General features: G+C 48.0%; 1 protein-coding gene across 1 annotated transcript in view; it reads right to left on the reverse strand.

The window, feature by feature from the left end:
* Window positions 1–394: 394 nt before the first annotated feature.
* Window positions 395–18,245, reverse strand: part of BEND3 (BEN domain containing 3) — a 50,306-nt gene continuing 32,455 nt past the window's right edge. Inside the window, exon 4 of the mRNA XM_031012601.3 lies at window positions 395–6,157. Coding sequence (XP_030868461.2) covers window positions 3,911–6,157 — 2,247 coding nt within the window. The 3' untranslated portion in view covers window positions 395–3,910. The remainder of the gene's footprint in view (window positions 6,158–18,245) is intronic.

Raw genomic sequence — 18,245 nt, forward strand, 5'->3', positions numbered from 1 at the left:
GAAACTAAAACCCATTTGATCCAAAGTGAAAAAAAAAAGGCGGTTAAATGAAAATGAAACTCTGCTGGCTTTGCAGGACTGGCCTGGCACCTGACCAGGAAAGGTTAAAAAAGGTCAAACAAGCCTCCCACTACATGGCCAGGAAGTGGTTTGTGGAGAAATGGTTTGGAGGATTTATCTGGCAATTTCTCATTCATTCAGCTGTGGCCAAACTGAAATCCTGTGAGCTGTACCCCTGACACGTAGAGTATGGAAGCCCCAGAAGCTGAAATCCCCCGGAATATTCACGTTCTTCCCTGGGAGGTGGGTGAGGAGGCCACGCACAAAGACAAATAGACCAAGACATATTCTGAGAGACCAGTGCTCTAAGAAAATAATATGTTACGAGACCATGTTTTTCTATTTTTATAACATTTTATATAACTCATAAAACAGTGTTTGTATAAAAATTCACACAAAGTTGCTAGAGAGCATACAATTTCCAAAAATGTCCTGGGTTTTTGTTACATTCAGTTTCCTAAGGATGCACTCCAATCTATGGTAAAATGCAGACATGATGCGAGATTTCATTATCTTTGGTAAAACTATTCTCATTATTTTGTCTCCTCACAGTATTAAGTCTGATATCCACTTTGTGCAGAGTCTGCTATTACTAGGATGTCAGAAAAACATTAAGGCTGGATCTACGAGAGGCAAGTATTTCCAAACAGCAGTAATAGCCCCTTGGGCCCCACCCCCACTTCATGTATCTGTACAGTCTATCTACACAGCCAGGTGGGGTGCAAGCTCACGACCTCCACTCGGGAGTCTCGAGATCCCCTCTTGACTGGGAAAGAAGCAAACATTTGGGGGGAACGTTGGAAACAGAGGCCATCTCTAAATGAACCCAGTGGTCATGCTGTGGTGTGGTCAGACCAGCAACTTTTACCAATTAAATAGCCAATCTATTCACCACTAAGTAGATCCCATTGGTTGGTTGGTTGATGATTGCTGCTGATGTGGTTCCCCACTCCCCACAAACATAAAAGGAAAGGAAGGTTTGGAGCCAACACCGAAAGGGGAGGGGCACGCTAGCGCAAATGACACCAGACACGACTTTATTCCCTGTCAAACATTTGTTGTCCTGTAGACACAGCCAAGGTGAACTGAAAGGGGATGCGAACACGCAGTACATTCGTGACTATCTTCATACATTCTTTAAAAACTTACAGAGAAATCAATGAAGACTACCACCTACTGTGACTTTCTAGTTCATTCAACATCAAAACGTGTCTGTGCTAATCTTCTAGTCCTTGGGATACAAGGCCAAAAAAAAAAGTCCAAAAAACAAACAACTAAAAACCAAAGAATTTAGATGTGGGGGAAGGAAAGGGATTGCCAACAGGTTTCATGGAACACATTAAATTTTGAAAAAATAAGTATTTTGTACTTCTATTGCTTCATGTAAAAAATTTAAAATAAAAAAATGCCCACTGGAGCCACCTGTATGGATGGAGAAGTGAGGACACCATACAGACAGGGCAAGGACCTGCAGGCGTCTCCTGACGACAGTCCAGAGATGCTAAGAGTTCCCACGTGTGTCCACTTCTCTTCACAGAAAGGGACTGTGAGATTCCGGGGGAAGATGCCCTACACATGTAAGGTATTAAGAAAATCACTGAAACACGGTTTCCAAAAATTGAACATGCTCTGGGTTACAAAGAGACATATTTAATTCCTAGAACCTGTTGATTTCTCTAACAGGGGTAGATAGGAGTTTCAAAAAAATTATTAATAAATGATTGTGCTTCTAAAGTTGCAGGGTCAACATTCCACCCTCTAGAAAGCAGGGCAATTCATGGCTTGGAGTCCTCTTGTTTACATCCTAGAAACCAGAACAAATTCCATGGGACCTCCCGCCTCCAGCCCCCAACAACCAGCGGTGGGAAGGGGGAGGTGGTGGGAGAGGGCCACAGCTGTCTTTGGGTAGGGTGCGTGTGTGTGCATGCTGTGTGCATGTGCTGGAGAGACTAAGGCATAGAGAAGGGCCCAAGCGAGGGGGGAAAGTGAGTCTCCTGGCTGCTCCAGTCCCTCCTTTCCAGGCACAAAGAAGTTGAACTTGTTATTCGTGTAGGCCCCCTTCATCTCACTTCAGCTTTTAGTAAGCAGTGCGTGTGTGCATGAGTAGCTGTGTAAGACAGAGAGTCATTCAGTCCCTGTGCCTTTCTAAATCTGCTTGCAGTTTCAACAGAAATAATCTGTAAATGACACTTAGGAGCAAATTTACTAGTTAGATCAGCAACTTAACATTGCTTTTAAAATCCTGTATTTTAAAAAATGCTCCTGGGTACAGGCAAAATTATGTCATACAGCCACTGGAACTGAAGTCCTTATCAGCTGAATGAAGAAAATTCAGATTGTTTCTGTTATCTCTGCATTTTAAAGTAGCAAAATATTAAGCCATCCCACAGGGGTTCTATGACTACCCTGTGTGATTCAATAAATTTTCCAGGACTCTGGTATGACATTGTTTGCATTCGACTGTTTCCTTTCCCTCTTAAGCATTTGGCCCCCAGAGTTAGGTAGGTAAAAGTATCATTTTAAAGGACTTTACCTGTCAGGGAATTTCCCAGTTGGTGCTCCTAGAGAGCATGCAGCTGGCCTGCAGGAGCCTGACATTCCCAGTCGGGAGGGAACGAAGACATGTGCCCCCCAAGGCAGGGGGTGGCCAGGTATAGGACAGCAGGACCTTCTAGAGAGTCCAAGAGGAAAGTTCTGAGTGGACCCTGGGAAGGGACATGTGTACCCCATCTAAAATGGCCTGTGTCCTTCCAATGCCTGGTATCCCCAAGAGGGGCCCAGACCTGGGCCCACCCTGAGGAATGAGGATGTAGTGCTGCCTGGAGGAGCTAACACTGAGGTCTGGGGAAGTCACCACAAAGCTCCCGGAACCTGGATTTTGTACAAATACACACACGGAAAAGTAAACAGTTCATGGTGAGCTCAAGAGGCCCACCCTTAAATCTAACAAGAAGCCAAAAGCCCCTGCACTGTTTTCCAAGGAAACATGTCCACTTCCTCCAACCAGCAACCACGTATGGAGAAGGAATGGGGGCAGTGGAAGGACACGGCTCAGATGGAGACACTACGAACGTGTTTCCACGGCTGTCTACATTCATATCATCATCATCCAGTGTTCTCGCCTAAAGAGTGACACAACATTCTACCAACGCGCCTGAAGGACAGGCCAAGCTGAACGGAAGCCTTCCCAGGCACCAGAGCAGAAGGGAAAACTTGCATGTGGTCGTAAAGGACTTCGCACTATTCCATCCCCTCTACTGCCATCCAAGGGGCATCTTGACTCTTCCAAAATCAGATGTAAAAAACAAGGTCAGTAAAATCAGTATCCATGCCACCTGAAGCTATGATTAGCCACTGTGCACGAACATGGCACTTTTAAAGAGATTTTTTTTCTAAGTAAAATGGCCCCCAAAGAGCCCAATGATTTTTTTTAAGGGTTTCTTTTTAATTAAAAAAAAAAATGGGTCAAAATGGAAGATGTAAAACATGGGAAGAGGGGCAAGAGAGTTGCTGGGTTTGCATTTTAAGCTGTGAGGGGCTGGGGAGGGCACAACCAGGGAGAGAGGACCCCTAACCTCTGGTCCCTGCCCTCACAGCTTGCTCTCCCCACACTCAGGCTGCCCCGCCGGGGCACATAGGACAGAAGTTGTAAGTACAAGAGACCAAACTCAAGGCTTCTTTCTTGCGGTTGGGTGGGTGTTTACGTGTGCAAATGTAGTAAGCCACTCCCCACGGACATAAGGTGCCTGTCTGTGGATGCCATAGGCGTGCTCCCAAGTATTGCTCAGTCCCAAGGGTGCCCATCGCTCAGCCTCTGGTGACCCCGAATCTCTGGGCAGGTCACAGGCCTTCACTTCTCCACTTTCTTTGCTTTCTTGAGGATGTCGCATTTTTTCCTGTTGGGGCGGCGGCACCTCTCATCGATGCTGGGGATACATTCGTAATGCCACACCTCCTCCATCTTCTCCACCGGGTAGACGGCTTCCACGTAGTGGCGGATGAGCCGCAGCCGCGTGGGGTCCAGTTGCTTCTTGTTGCAAGCCCCGGAATGGTTGTACTGCAGCCGGAGGTTCTCGGCGGTGAAGAGTTCGGGAAACAGGCGGACGAGGAGCCGGGCGGCAAAGTTGCCCACAGAGAGGCTCTGCTGCACGATCTCACGCACCTCCTTGTCAGACAGCAGGTAGGGAGAAGGCACCGGGAAGTCAGGCGAGGGGACCACCAGCTCGTCCAAGGGGATCTTGCAAAAGTCCTTGCTGCTCCTCTCGGGGGGCAGCGGGGGCCCCTCAAACTCCTCCCGGAACCTCTCGGGGTTGATTGCATAGCTGGTCAAGTCTCTGCACTCAGGGCCCGGCACGTGGACCTTGCGCTGCTGCTGGTAGGAGCGCCTTTGCTCCGTGTCCCGGCGCCGGCAGCGCTCATCCAGTTTGCCCACGAACTCCAGGGTCCAGACGCGGTCGTTTTTGGCGCGTGGGTAGAGCAGCTGCACGTAGTGGCGGATGAGCTTGATGCGGGAGGGGTCCAGCTGCTTCTTGCCCAGGGAGCCGCTGCAGTTGTACTGCTTGCGCAGGTTCTCGTGCGTGAAGAGCTCGGGGAACAGGTGCACCAGCAGGCGCGAGGCGAAGTTGCCGATGGACAGGCTGCTCTCGTAGATGCTGCGTAGCTGCTCCTTGCTGAGCAGGCAGTCGGCGCCGGGCACCTCGAAGTCAGGCTGGGGGATCTCTAACTTGTCGAAGTCGATGGGCACCAGCCAGATCTTCTTGGAGCGGCGACCCGGCCGCTCGCCCTCGAAGCTGTCCTCCACCTTGACCACTGAGATGTCGTCGGGCAGACTGGAGGAGTCGTAGCAGTCATCACGCGGGGGGTCACCTTCACTGCCCGCGTCCAGCCCCAGGCCCTCGAGCTCGTCGTTGATGCGCTGGGCACACTGCTGCAGCCAGGCCTCCTCCTCCTGCATGTCAGGGAAGTAGATCTCCGTGTAGTTGCGGATGATCTGCAGCCGCTGCGGGTCCAGCTCCTGCTTTCCACCGTCCCCGTAGCAGCTGTACTGTTCACCCAGCTTGCGGTGGTCGAAGAGCTCGGGGAAGAGCCGGTGGAGGAGGAAGACGGCAAACTCGCCTGGTGAGGAGGCTTCGTCCAGGAACTCGGTGAGGTCCTGCGTGTCCACCACGTGGTCTGAGGCGATGGTGCTGCTCCGGTCAAGAGACAGGGCCTCCTCCTGGTCTTTGTTGTCCAGGAAGTGGCCGGGGTCCACCTGCTCTGCCTCAAAGAAGCTGGCGACCTGGCCACTGGGCTGGCTGTCCTCCATTTCCCGCTGGGCCCAGAAGCGGCTGAAGAAGTCGTTCAGCTGGGGCAGGCACTCGGCCTGCCACACAGCCGTGTCCTTCACCGAGGGGTAGTAGACCTCCACATAGTTGCGGATGAGCTGCAGGTGCAGCGACTCCAGCTTGTGCTTGGCCGCAAAGCCACAGGCACTGCAGCCCCGGGAGAAGTCCACGTCGCTGAAGAGCTCGGGGAAGAGCTGCACCAGCAAGCGGCAGGCCAGGTCCCCCCCTGACAGGCTCTGGTCCACGATCTGCTTGAGCTCCGCGGCTGTGAGCTGGTACTCAGGGGGCGGCTGGAATTTGGCCACCATCTCAGTGGGGCTCACCTGCTTCTTGATGCGGCTCACCTCAAGGGAGAGCAGGTCCACCTTGCTGTGCAGCTGGGACATGTTGGACGTGAGGGTGTTCAGCATGTAGAACATCTTCTGGATCAGGAAGTAGATGTTGGGGTCGTTGTCAGTGCCTGCCCCGGTGTTGCCACAGTCCCGCTTCTGTGGCTCATTCACGAGCCGCAGCGACGAGGGGCTGTTGCTGGCGTTTGCCTTCTCAAAGAGCTCGTACATGTTTAGCAGGTCCCCCGAGGGAGGATTCTTCTTCTCCATGATCTTGTGCGAGATGCCATACAGAGGCTTCTTGTAGGAAGGGGTGGTGGCATCGTTGCAGGGCTCCTCCTCTCCAGGCCACACAGAGCCCAGGCTCCTGCCCCTGCCCGCCTGCTCACCATTGCCTTGGCAGGGCGAGCTGTTCTCACGGTTCCGCATGCCTGCTAGGAGAGCCTGCAAAACAAAAATCATTTCCCAGAGTGTTAGGTGGGTGCTGTGGTTTATGACACTAAACAAGGGTCTGTGTAGCACACAGAGGCCAAGGTCAACCTTGGGAGCATGTAAGAAACTGATTCCTCACCCTGAATCACTCTGTCATCCAAGGATGCACCACTGATACAAACCTGCATCCCCACCACCCCAAACCTGCTGCTCTCCCCATTCCCTGAGAAAAGACTCAGGCTGGGCCCAGGGAGGCTTTGCGCTCTCACAGGGCACCAGCAGTGGACTTCCTTTCCATCAGAGGGCTGACACTGATGCTGGCAATACTGGGCAAGAACTCTGCAAGAAACAGGAGGAAGAGCACAGGAAGGCAACGGGCTTGTGCAGCTGCCGGCCATGGGCAGGTCACCTCATGGACCCGTGCCTTGGTCTGCTCTCAGGAAGGGACAGAGATTCCTACCTATGGTAGCTCCCAAAGGCAGCAGTGTGTCCTTTTAGCCTGCAGCCTTTGGGAGAGCAGGCGTCCCTTTTCGGGAAGGCTCATCTGGGATGCATGGTCGGGGCACCTGAGAACTGGGCTGTGGAGAGCGGCTGTCTGATGCCAGCTCCACCACTGCCTGAAATCACATCTTAGACCAGAAAAAGCCGGCCCAGAACTTTCTGGCCTATGCAACTGTGAGACAGTAGAAACAACCCCCCGTTTCTGAAAAATCAACAAGTATATAAACTATGTTATATTCATACAATGGAATATTACTCAGCAATAAGATATTATTGATACAGTACACAAAGTACTCATGATAAATCTCAAAATAAATAACAAAAAAGAGGTCATAGTGTATGATTCCATTTGTGTATGTACAATTCTAGAAAACGCAAGCTTGCCTATAGTGACAGAATGCAGATAGTCATTGCCTAGGGATGGCAGGGAGAATTCGATGGGACACAGAGAATGAAATGGAGAACGTCAGTGGGTGACGGATGTTTATCATCATGACTGTGGCTGTGGGTTCACTGGTAGACACGTGTCAAAACGTATCAAATTGTATACCTTAAATATGTATCATTCATTGTGTTTCAGCCATAACCTAATAAGCCTGTTTTTGACAAATGTTGAATTCAACCCAGATACTTATGTAAATGTATATTTGAGTTTTAGGAAAGCAGATGAGCTAGTCAGTGAGCGCTGGTGGGTGTTGGGGGAGCAGGGAGCCTTTGCTCCCACTGACAGGCATGTGCCTCGGGCAACTGGGAATGGACAAGAACAAACGGCATCCTGGGGTGCTTCTCTCCACACTTGGGAAGAGTACAGGTTGGCCTAGCCCAGGGCTTCTTAAGCTCTAGCGTACACACTGAATCACCTGGGGTCTTGCTGGAATGCAGAGTGTGAACCCTGGGCCTGCATCTCTAATAAGCTCCTGGGGGCTGTGGCTGCTGTCTATCCTCTCTGAGTAGCCAGGGCTTGGCAGTCAGTGTTTGCTCTCAGTTTATCTCATCCGGGCAGATCAGGGTTATTTGAAAGTTTTCAGGTAACTAATGCCAGCACAAAACAGTGCATGAGGTGTTTTTCTCTGCAGACTCAACCAATGTAGGGAAAAGAGACAACCTCAGAAGCGAGGCTTCATACAGCCAAGTGAGCAATATGAGGCTGAGAATAGGCAGATCCAGGGGGAATAGAAACCAAGAGCCCAAATAAACAGAAAACTTTCATCATTCTGAACCTTCCATGTGTTCTTTTTCATTTAAATTAATGAACGGCTGGGAGTGGTGGCTCACGCCTGTAATCCCAGCACTTTGGGAGGCCAAGATGGGTGGATCTCCTGAGCTCAGAAGTTCCGCCAGCCTGGGCAACATGGCGAAACACTGTCTCTACTAAAAAAATACAAAAAAAATTAGCCTGGCACAGTAGTGTGCACCTGTAGTCCCAGCTACTCAGGAGGCTGAAGTAGGAGGATAACTTGAGCCTGGGAGATGGAGGCTGCAGTGAGCTAAGATCTTGCCACTGCACCCCAGCCTGGGTGACAGAGTGAGACCCCATCTCAATAATAATTAATAAATTACTTCCTAGACTCTCTCTTTTGGATAATAGAATAATCTGACTCATATTAGAGAAATGTTAATTCTTCTCTTGTACCCCCAATGAGGACAACCATGGAAAAGAAAAACTACTCCCTTAGTGACCTTATAAAGGGACTCGTAAGTGCATTAGTTATCACAGAGCTGGCCAATACTTCCTTCAGGGTTTGTGTATATATATATATATATATACACATATATATATACACAATATATATATGTATATATATATACACAATATATATGTGTATATATATATACACATATATATATGTATATATATATATACACATATATATATGTATATATATATACACATATATATATGCATATATATATACACATATATATATGCATATATATATACACATATATATATGCATATATATATACACATATATATATGCATATATATATACACATATATATATGCATATATATACACATATATATGCATATATATATATACACATATATATATATGCATATGTATATATATACACATATATATATGCATATATATATATATACACATATATATATATGAGCAAATGGTCAGTGGCAACTGGCCCTTGTGGCCCCCACTCCCCACCCCTCCCCTCTACAGCACTCACAGGAGCAGAGGACCAAGGACATACCAGAGTGGAGGCAGCCTGTCAGGGGTGGCCAGCCACCTGCCCCACTCCCTCTGGGGTCTCCTTGCCAAGCTGTCCCCATCCCTGTCAAACTGCATGATGGTTGTGCAATGGGACCACGTTGTTCCTGAGTCTATCCTCAGTGCCTAGCAAAGTGCCCAGGGTACAGAAGAGGTCAATGAATTTCTGTCAACCACACGTGAATAAAGCAGGGCAAAGTGTTCCACCATTCTCAAATACATGCTTAAGAAAAGTGAGGCCAGGTGCAGTGGCTCACACCTGTAATCCCAGTATTTTGGGAGGCTGAGGCAGGGGATCTCAAGCCCAGGAGTTCAAGACCAGCCTGGGCAACATGGTGAAACCCCACCTCTACAAAAATAAGCTGGGAGTGGTGGTGTGTGCCTACTGTAGTCTCAGCTACTCGGGAGGCTGAGGTAGGAGGATTGCTTCAGCCTGGGAGGTTGAGGCTTCGTGAGCTGAGATCACACCACTGCACTCCAGCCTGGGCAACAGAGCAAGACCCTGTCTCAGAAAGAAAAAGAAAAGGAGAAAAAAAAGAAAAGGGAGCTGTTCTGATAAGAGCACTGGCATGAAGGTGTGGCTAAGAACTCAGCTCAATCAGCAAGCATTCTGTTTGTGACCTTGTAAGCCTCACCTTCCTTTACTCAGGGTAAATCACGCTACCTGTCCCACAGGGTGGTTGTGAGGATTTAAGGAGACAGTGCACACACAGCACTGAGTCTATCTGAATCACACTAAGTGCTTAATAAATATTTATGGCCGGGTGCGGTGGCTCATGCCTGTAATCCCAGCACTTTGGGAGGCCGAGGCGGGTGGATCACTTGAGGTCAGGAGTTCGAAACTAGCCTGGCCAACACGGTGAAACCCCATCTCTACTAAAAATACAAAATTAGTTGGGTGTGGTGGCGCATGCCTGTAATCCCAGCTACTCGGGAGGCTGAGGCAGGAGAACTGCTCGAACCTGGGAGGCGGAGGTTGCAGTGAGCCAAGATCGTGCCACTGCACTCTGGCCTGGGCAACAGAGTGAGACTCTGTCTCAAAAATAAATACATAAAAATTTATTATTACAATATGATTTATTATTACATAATGCTATTCCCAAGCCATGGCAGAGGTAGTTCTGTAGGGGACTTTTATTAGGGGAGTTGTAATGACACCCTCAAGTACACTGAGAAGGACTTTCCCACAGTGCCTCAGGGTAAGTCACTCATGGAAGGCACTTCTTAGAGGTCTGTTTGTCCTAAAGGCTGGGAATTTAAGCCCTTTATGTTTCTTCTGTTCTGTTATCTGGCATTATTTCTTTAAAAAAGAAAGAAAAGAAAACATATACACACACCAGAAAGGAAGGGGTGGAGATAGCTGAAAACCTTTACCCCTAATGCAGTGTTTCAAATTGTGGGATAGTAGATGATAACTGATTTTGGTGGATCGTGAAGAGGGAGGAGCCGGGCACGGTGGCTCATGCCTATAATCCCAGCACTTTGGGAGGCTGAGGTGAGTAGATCACGAGGTCAGGAGATTGAGACCATCCTGGCTAACGCGGTGAAACTCCATCTCTACTAAAAATACAAAAAATTAGCTGGGAGTGGTAGCACACGCCTGTAGTCCCGGCTACTCAGGAGGCTAAGGCAGGACAATCACTTGAACCCGGGAGGCGGAGGTGGCAGTGAGTGCCACTGCACTCCAGCCTGGGCAACAGAGCGTCTTAAAAAAAAAAAAAAAGAAGAGGGAGGGATTAGCCACTAGGGAGGCTTAGGTGGGAGGATCACTTGAGTCTTGGAGGTGGAGGTTGCAGTGAGCTGTGACTGCACCACTGTACCACAGCTTGGGCGACAGAGTGAGACCGTGTCTCAAAATAAATAAATAAATAAATAAATAAATAAATAAATAAATAAATAAGAGGGAGGGAAGGAGGAAATAAGAAAGCAAAAAGAATAGAAAATATCAAAGTGTACTGCACAAAGTAAATCAATTTAAGAGTTTTGTTTCATTACTATGTGTATGTCTAAATACTTATTTACAAATTCATACAGGTAAGTTGTATTGCTCTATAAGGTGATTTATAACTGTGGGTCACTGTGGAAAACCATTGCCCTAACAAACTCAAAGTGCCTTACTTGCTAATTCCTGTAGAATGTAAAGTAAAATTTTTGGCAATGTATTCACCATTTAGTTCTATTACACTAAAATAATTTTAGCGGTCCCAAGGACTATAAGATTACTATAAGGTTTACCAATAGAGAGAAATTTGGGTTTGGAGTACTAACAATTACAAATCATAACTATATTAGGAGTGATTTTAGAAAAGGAGACTTTGCTTTAAAATAAGATTCCATTAGCACATTTAAAATAGAATTTCCTACAGAAAGAGATCATCAGAAACGTATATAGCATGCAACAAGAGTACGTGTTCTAGAGGGAGACTTGCCCGGGGAGAAATGAGTACAGGGAAAAGTTTCTGGTGAATTATTTGAATACCAACAACACACACAAGATTTGACTCCCTCACATTCCTACAGCAGGTGGGAGGCAAGAGTACATTGAAACTGGGAAACCCCCCATAACTCTCAATATTCAGCCTCATTAATACAAATATTTCCGTTTCCACCAAGCATGTTAGAAACACTGCCGTCAACAGAAACATTTTTGGCTAGATTGCTTGAATAAAAAATGTTAGTGTCCCAGTAGAGGGCAATATTCACTCCCAGAAACCTTGGGTACACAATTCAACACAGAACACAACACAAGCACTGAAGAGAAACTTCTTAGATACTCCCACACCGGTGTCCTGTCAGCTCAGTGCTCCAATTAATTCCACAAATGCTGCCAAGGCGGCAATGGGCTGGCTGCGTTTGTGGCTGATGATAAAATCTCGGCTCAGCTGTCTAGGAGTATCAAGAAATCTTTAAATCTGTGCTACTTGGCACTGGGTAGGACTGGCTGACACGTTCCCAATTCTCTGAGGCTCGTCTTCCAACCATATGGGAACTCTGCTGTACAGCTCAGGCTCTGCAATGCCAGCGTCTAGCCCGGATCTTGATCAGGGCGTTTCATTCAGCCACCAGCACCCGTAGAACCCAGAGAGAATGCCCAAATCTCTCAGCTGGAGAATCTGACTGAACAAAAAGAAGCTGATGTTGGGTTACAAGTGAGGGGTAAATAGACTATTTAGGGAGACTCCAGGTGTCCATGCCCAGTGACATCCCAGGGAGTGGGACACCCTGGAGATGCTCCAAGTGCTAGACGTCTTCATCGCGACCCCAAATCCAAGAGTGGTCACTGAATTTAGTTCAATGAATGAGTGGCTCAAAAGTGCCCTGAGAGTCAGCATGCTGGAACACTCAGAAAGCAGCATGGCTTGGGGAAGCAGAGAGGCCACGTGAAACAGTGGTCAGTTGGGCTGGCATCTCCCTCCTGGAATCACAGTCGCATGAATGATGCGTATACCACTTTCATTTTCAACATTATTATTTTCATCATCATCATCAAATTTTTTTTTGAGACAGGATATCACTCTGTTGCCCAGGCTGGAGTGCAGTGATGTGATCTTGGCTCACTGCAACCTTCGCCACCACTCCCCACCCTCCCCAGGCTCAAGTTATCCTCCCACCACAGCCTCCCGAGTAGTTGGGACCACAGGCACACACCACCATGGTCAGCTAATTTTTTTTGTATTTTTAGTAGAGACCCTGTACTTATTTTTCTATCCTGGGTATTAATTAGGGCAGGTCTCCCTCTAGAACATGTACTCTTGTTGCACAGTATATGAATTTCTAATGATCTCTTTCTGCACAAAATCCTATTTTAAATGTGCTCACCATGTTGTCCAGGCTGGCCTCGAACTCTTGAGCTCCAGTAATCGGCCCACCTTGGCTTCCCAAAGTGTTGGAATTACAAGTGTGAGCCACCACATCCAGCCAATTTTTTTTTAAATTAAATCAGAGACAGGGCTGCACTAAGTTGCCTATGTTCACAGGCGTGATCCCACTACTGATCAGCAGGGAGTTCTGACCTGCTCTGTTTCTGACCTGAGCCGGTTCACCCCTCCTTAGGCAACCCAGTGGTAACCCTCACTAAGTTCAGCATCAATACGGTGACCTCCCAGGATCAAGCCAGACACAGTCTCTGCTCTCACGGCTCTTACTCTGTGGGTCATCCTTCAGCTGCCAACACTATATGGTAAGGGTGAAGGATGTGCTAAGATGGCTGAAGAAACAAGATTATGGGGAGATAAAGCAACTATAATGAAGGGAAGACCAGAAGACCTAGCAAGATATGAGTGCACCTAAGGCTTCTCATGCATCTTACAAATATCCCAGTATCCCACCAGCATGATGTTTGAGTGCCCAGTTCGGAATCACGCAGGCTTGGTAGTGCTAACTTCTCTGAGCCTCATTAAAATGGGAATGTACCTATCTGCGATAGTTGTTGAGAGACTTCTTAAGAATCCTCAGCTCACACCACAGTAACTGACACTCAGGAGGTGTTCTGTGCATTTGCACTGCATAAGATGCCATTTCCATTTTCCAAATGAAAAACAAACCACAGAGACATTTTAGGACTTAAAAAAATAAACGAAAAACCCCAGGAGAACAAAGCTAACCTCTGCCTGGCATACAGCTCTTGAACACTGCCCCACTTCTGTGAACAAAAAGATGATTACCAATAAAAACTTTGGCTATGCACCTCCCACATCTGCTGTATTTGGCTACGAAGTCCTCTCCAACAGAGGTGCCAAATAAGTCTTTACACAGCCCTTTGTTAGACTTTTTGAGGGAGGTTTTTTCTTCTAAGCATTGTACTAAATGTCACTCATAAAACAAGTTGTCAACATTGATAGACACCTGCCTGTGACATGCTGTTAGCATCAGGGCTCCCCACTTTGCCCTCCTGCACTTTCCTTGGGGCAGGGGAGAGAAGACAGGAGATGGTCTATGTCCTGACTGGATGGTGCCCAGGCTGGGTGTCCTCAAGGGCATCAGGTGGCCTCCCTTGATGGTGCCATGCTGATTTCATTCTGATAAATGTAGAGGGAGGCAGCTGAATGCTGGTGATGGGGTTGAGGGCTGGAGATGGGAGCTCAGAGGCAATAAATAAACATTTCTTTTTGAGACAGAGTCTCACTGTCACCCAGGCTGGAGTGCAGTGGCGCAATCTCGTCTCACTGCAAGCTCTGCCTCCTGGGTTCACGCCATTCTCCTGCCTCAGCCTCCCGAGTAGCTGGGACTACAGGCGCCTGCCACCATGCCCGGCTAATTTTTTGTATTTTTTTAGTACAGAGGGGGTTTCATCGTGTTAGCCAGGATGGTCTCAATCTCCTAACCTCCTGATCCACCCACCTCGGCCTCCCGAAGTGCTGGGATTACAGGCGTGAGCCTCCATGCCCGGCCCAGTAAACAACATTTCTAAAGGCTGACGTGGAGCATGCCCCATGCTGCGTCCTCATGTGGACTATCTCAGTGATCCACAACAGCCCAGCGAGGCAGGCAGTGTCACCCCTCATGACGGTGGAGGAACCTGAGTTTTGGCTGAGTTTTGGCGATCTGCCCCTCGTCTCACCCCAGATTCTCTGCTTGTTCTTGTATTTTAGCATGCTGGTAGTGATATGGGAGGGGGCTATGGAAGTGCTGGGTAGAGAAGGGTGGGTCCCTGGCTAGGGCTCCACCCTCAGGCCTGTGCCCATGGACCTAGGTGAGGACAGGCACTCCTGCCTTTGCACCCAAATGTTGCATTTTCCAAGACCACCCTGGCCTGCCACGCCCCCATTTCTATCCTGTGCCTATAGAAATCCCCGAGACCCTAGCAGGCAGGCACACAAGCAGCTGGATGTCCAGAGGAGCGGATCAGTGGAAGAAGATACAAGCAACTGGACGTCTACAGAAACACACGGGTGGAGGAACACACAACTGGGTGGACGTCGAGAGGATGTCGGGAGCACACCGACAGGCACCACCAGCATGATGACAGGTCATTGACCAGCAAAACAATGTGGAGTTTGGCTGGGGCAGTAGGAGGAGGGCCCGGGCCACTGAGCAGCCCAACTCCAGGGGAAAATCATTTTCCTTCTGGCTCCCCCATCTGCTGAGAGCTACTTCCACTCAATAAAACCTTACACTCATTCTCTAAGCCCAGGTGTGATCTGATTCTTCTGGTACACCAAGGCAAGAACCCAGGATACAGAAAGCCCTCTGTCCTTGCAACAAGTGGAGGGTCTAATTGAGCTGGTTAACACAAGCTGCCTATAGACAGGAGCAAAACTAAAAAGGCACCCTGTAACATATGCCCACTGGGGCTTCAGGAGCTGTAAACATCACCCCTAGACACTGCCATGGGGTCAGAGCCCCACAGCCTGACTGTCTGTATGCCCCCCTAGAGGTTTGAGCAGTGGGGCACTGAAGAAGCAAGCCACACCCCCATCGCATGCCCTGCAAGGGGACAACGGAACTTTTCCCGTTTCAGTAGGATGACTCAGAGAAAGTGACAGTGTCTTCCCAATCAGTCCTGATAATCTCACTCCAGTAACAAGGCTGCCCCACTGGCACCCTGGCACCTTTTAACTTACATGCCTGAGTTTGCTCAGCTGCCTGGTTGAGGTATTAACTCGTTTGTTATATGGATTAGATGGAATAAGGTATGGAAGGCACTATTTGTTGAGTAGCTACTGGTAACTGTTAGTGTGCTTCCTTTCTACTTTTTTTTTTTTTAAATAGAGACAGGGTCTCACTATGTTGCCCAGGCTGGTCTTGAACTCCTGAGCTCAAGTGATCCTCCTGCCTCGGCCTCCCAAAACACTAGGATTACAGGTATGAGCCACCAGGCTCATACCCTTTCTACTTTTTTGATTATCACTGGCTGCATCCTCTAGGTTCCTCCTGTCTTTAATGAAAGTGCTTCAGAAAACATTACATATGGCTGGCTGTGGTGGCTCACACCTGTAATCCCGGCACTTTCAGAGGCCAAGGCGGGCAGATTGCTTGAGCTCAGTAGTTGGAGACCAACCTGGGTAACATGGCAAACCCCTGTCATTACAAAAATTAGCCACTGGGAGGCTGAGGTGAGGGGATTGCTTAAGCCCGGGAGGAAGAGGCGGCAATGAACCAGGACTGTGCCACTGCACTCCAGCCTGAGCCACAGAATGAGATCCCATCTCAAAAAAAAAAAAAAAAGAAAAAAGAAAAAAAAGAAAAGAAAAAGAAGAAAACAGTACATACACCCCACCCTACTCCAGTCACCATATATATCTTAGAAGAAACAGAAGATTCAGTGGCAGAGGATAAGAGAATATTCACTCTGAATTAAGACTAGTACTTTTTTGAAAAATTAACATACAGTATAATTTCATAAAACAGATGGATTGTTCTAAAGTCCCCAGGGTTGGCTAGGCACAGTGGCTCAAGGATGTAATCCCAGTATTTTGGGAGGCCAGGGCGGGTGGATCTCCTGAGGTCAGGAGTTCGAGATCAGCCTAGCCAAGACATGGTGAAACCCCATCTCTAATAAAAATACAAAATTAGCTGGGCGTGGTGGTGCGCACCTGTAACCCCAGCTACTCGGGAAGCTGTGGCAGAAAAATCACTTGCACCTGGGAGGCAGAGGTTGCAGTGAGCCGAGATCATGCCACTGCACTCCAGCCTGGGTGATAGAGAGAGATTCCATCTCAAAAAAGTAAATAAAATAAATAAAGTCCCCAGGGTTCTAAGACTATTGATTTACTGGCACATCCATCAGCTTATACAAATTTATTTTTTGGCATGGGATCTCAGTCTGTTGCCCAAGCTGGAGTGCAGAGGCAGGATCATTGCAGCCTCAACCTCCCAGGATCAGGTGATCCTCCCACCTCAGTTTTTGTATTTTATGTAGAGATGGGGGTTTCGCCATGTTGGCCAGGATGGTCTCAAACTCTTAGGCTCAAGTGATCCACCTAACTTAGCCTCCCGAAATGCTGGGATTACAGGCATGAGTCACAGCGCCTGGCCTCAATTTACACAAACTTTTTTTTTTTTTTTTTTTTTTTTGAGATGGAATCTTGCTCTGTCACTCAGGCTAGAGTGCAGTGGCGCGATCTCAGCTCACTACAACCTCCACCTCCCAGGTTCAAGCAATTCTCCTGCCTTAGCCTTCCAAGTAACTGGGATTACAGGTGCCCACCACTACGCCTGGCTAATTTTTGGTATTTTTAGTAGAGATGGGGTTTCACCACGTTGGCTAGGGTGGTCTCGAACTCCTGACTTCAGGTGATCCACCCGCCTCAGCCTCCCAAAGTGCTGGGATTACAGGCATGAGCCACCGCGCCTGGCCAAATCCAGGACTTTAAACACGATTTCCCCTTCAGATCTAATGGGTCAGAACTGCCTTCTGTATCCTATCTACTAAAAAGTACAGTAAATACACGTGACCATTTTTGTATCTGTAGACTGGGCAAGTCATATGAGGAATATGCAAATGCATTTTTGGTTTTGATCCCTTTTTCCTAAACATGTCAGAGTCCCTGGGTGATACCTGAAGCTCCAGCCAGACAAAACTTACTCCTGGGAGACAGAGTGAGACCCTGTCTCAAAAATAAATAAATAAATAAAGGAGAATATACCCTTTCCTTTGTGTCCCCAAGCATATGAAGATGCTGCCTTCTCTATGATCCTGTTACAATAAAAATGTGTTGAGTGAAAGGGTGAAGTGTGACATCATTTGTGCAGCAAGGCAACAGAATTATCTCGGACTGTCCACAAAGGCTACAACCTGATGTACACATGGACACAACTTGTTGGGAGAGCTTGCTGCTCCCTGTTTATAACAATAGCCACAATACTCCCTCCCACCTTTGTGTGAATGCCTCTTTGCAAGGTGATTTTATGATTCTATCAACAGGAGACAGAGTCTACTTTTCCACTTTCGGGTGTAGTTTTGGATATGTGACTTGCTTTGGCCAACAGGACACTAGCACATGTGATGCAAGCAGAAGCTTGACAAGCCTGCCCTCTCTTGCCCCTAGGAATTCCTGCACTGTCATGTGAGTAAGCCTGGACTAGCTTCCTCCAGGGAGATAATGTACGTAAAGGGAAGCTCCAATCATCCCAGCCACTCATTCCAGGTGAGGACCCAGATACGTGAGTGAGGTTATTCCAGACTACCCAGCCCTGAATGTGTCAGGCCAAATCAGAACCACCAGCTGGTCCAGAGAATCATGAAAAAATAAAATAGTGGTTGCTTTTTATTTTTTTTGAGATGAAGTCTCAGTAGTCTCGCTCTGTCACCCAGGCTGGAGTGTAGCGGTGTGATCTTGGCTCACTACAACTTCTACCTCCTGGTTCAAGCGATTCTCCTGCCTCAGCCTCCTGAGTAGCTGGGATTACAGGCACACGCCACCACAC

This window comes from Gorilla gorilla, chromosome 5 (genome assembly GCF_029281585.2).
Source record: "Gorilla gorilla gorilla isolate KB3781 chromosome 5, NHGRI_mGorGor1-v2.1_pri, whole genome shotgun sequence".
In the NCBI taxonomy this organism is placed as follows: domain Eukaryota; kingdom Metazoa; phylum Chordata; class Mammalia; order Primates; family Hominidae; genus Gorilla; species Gorilla gorilla.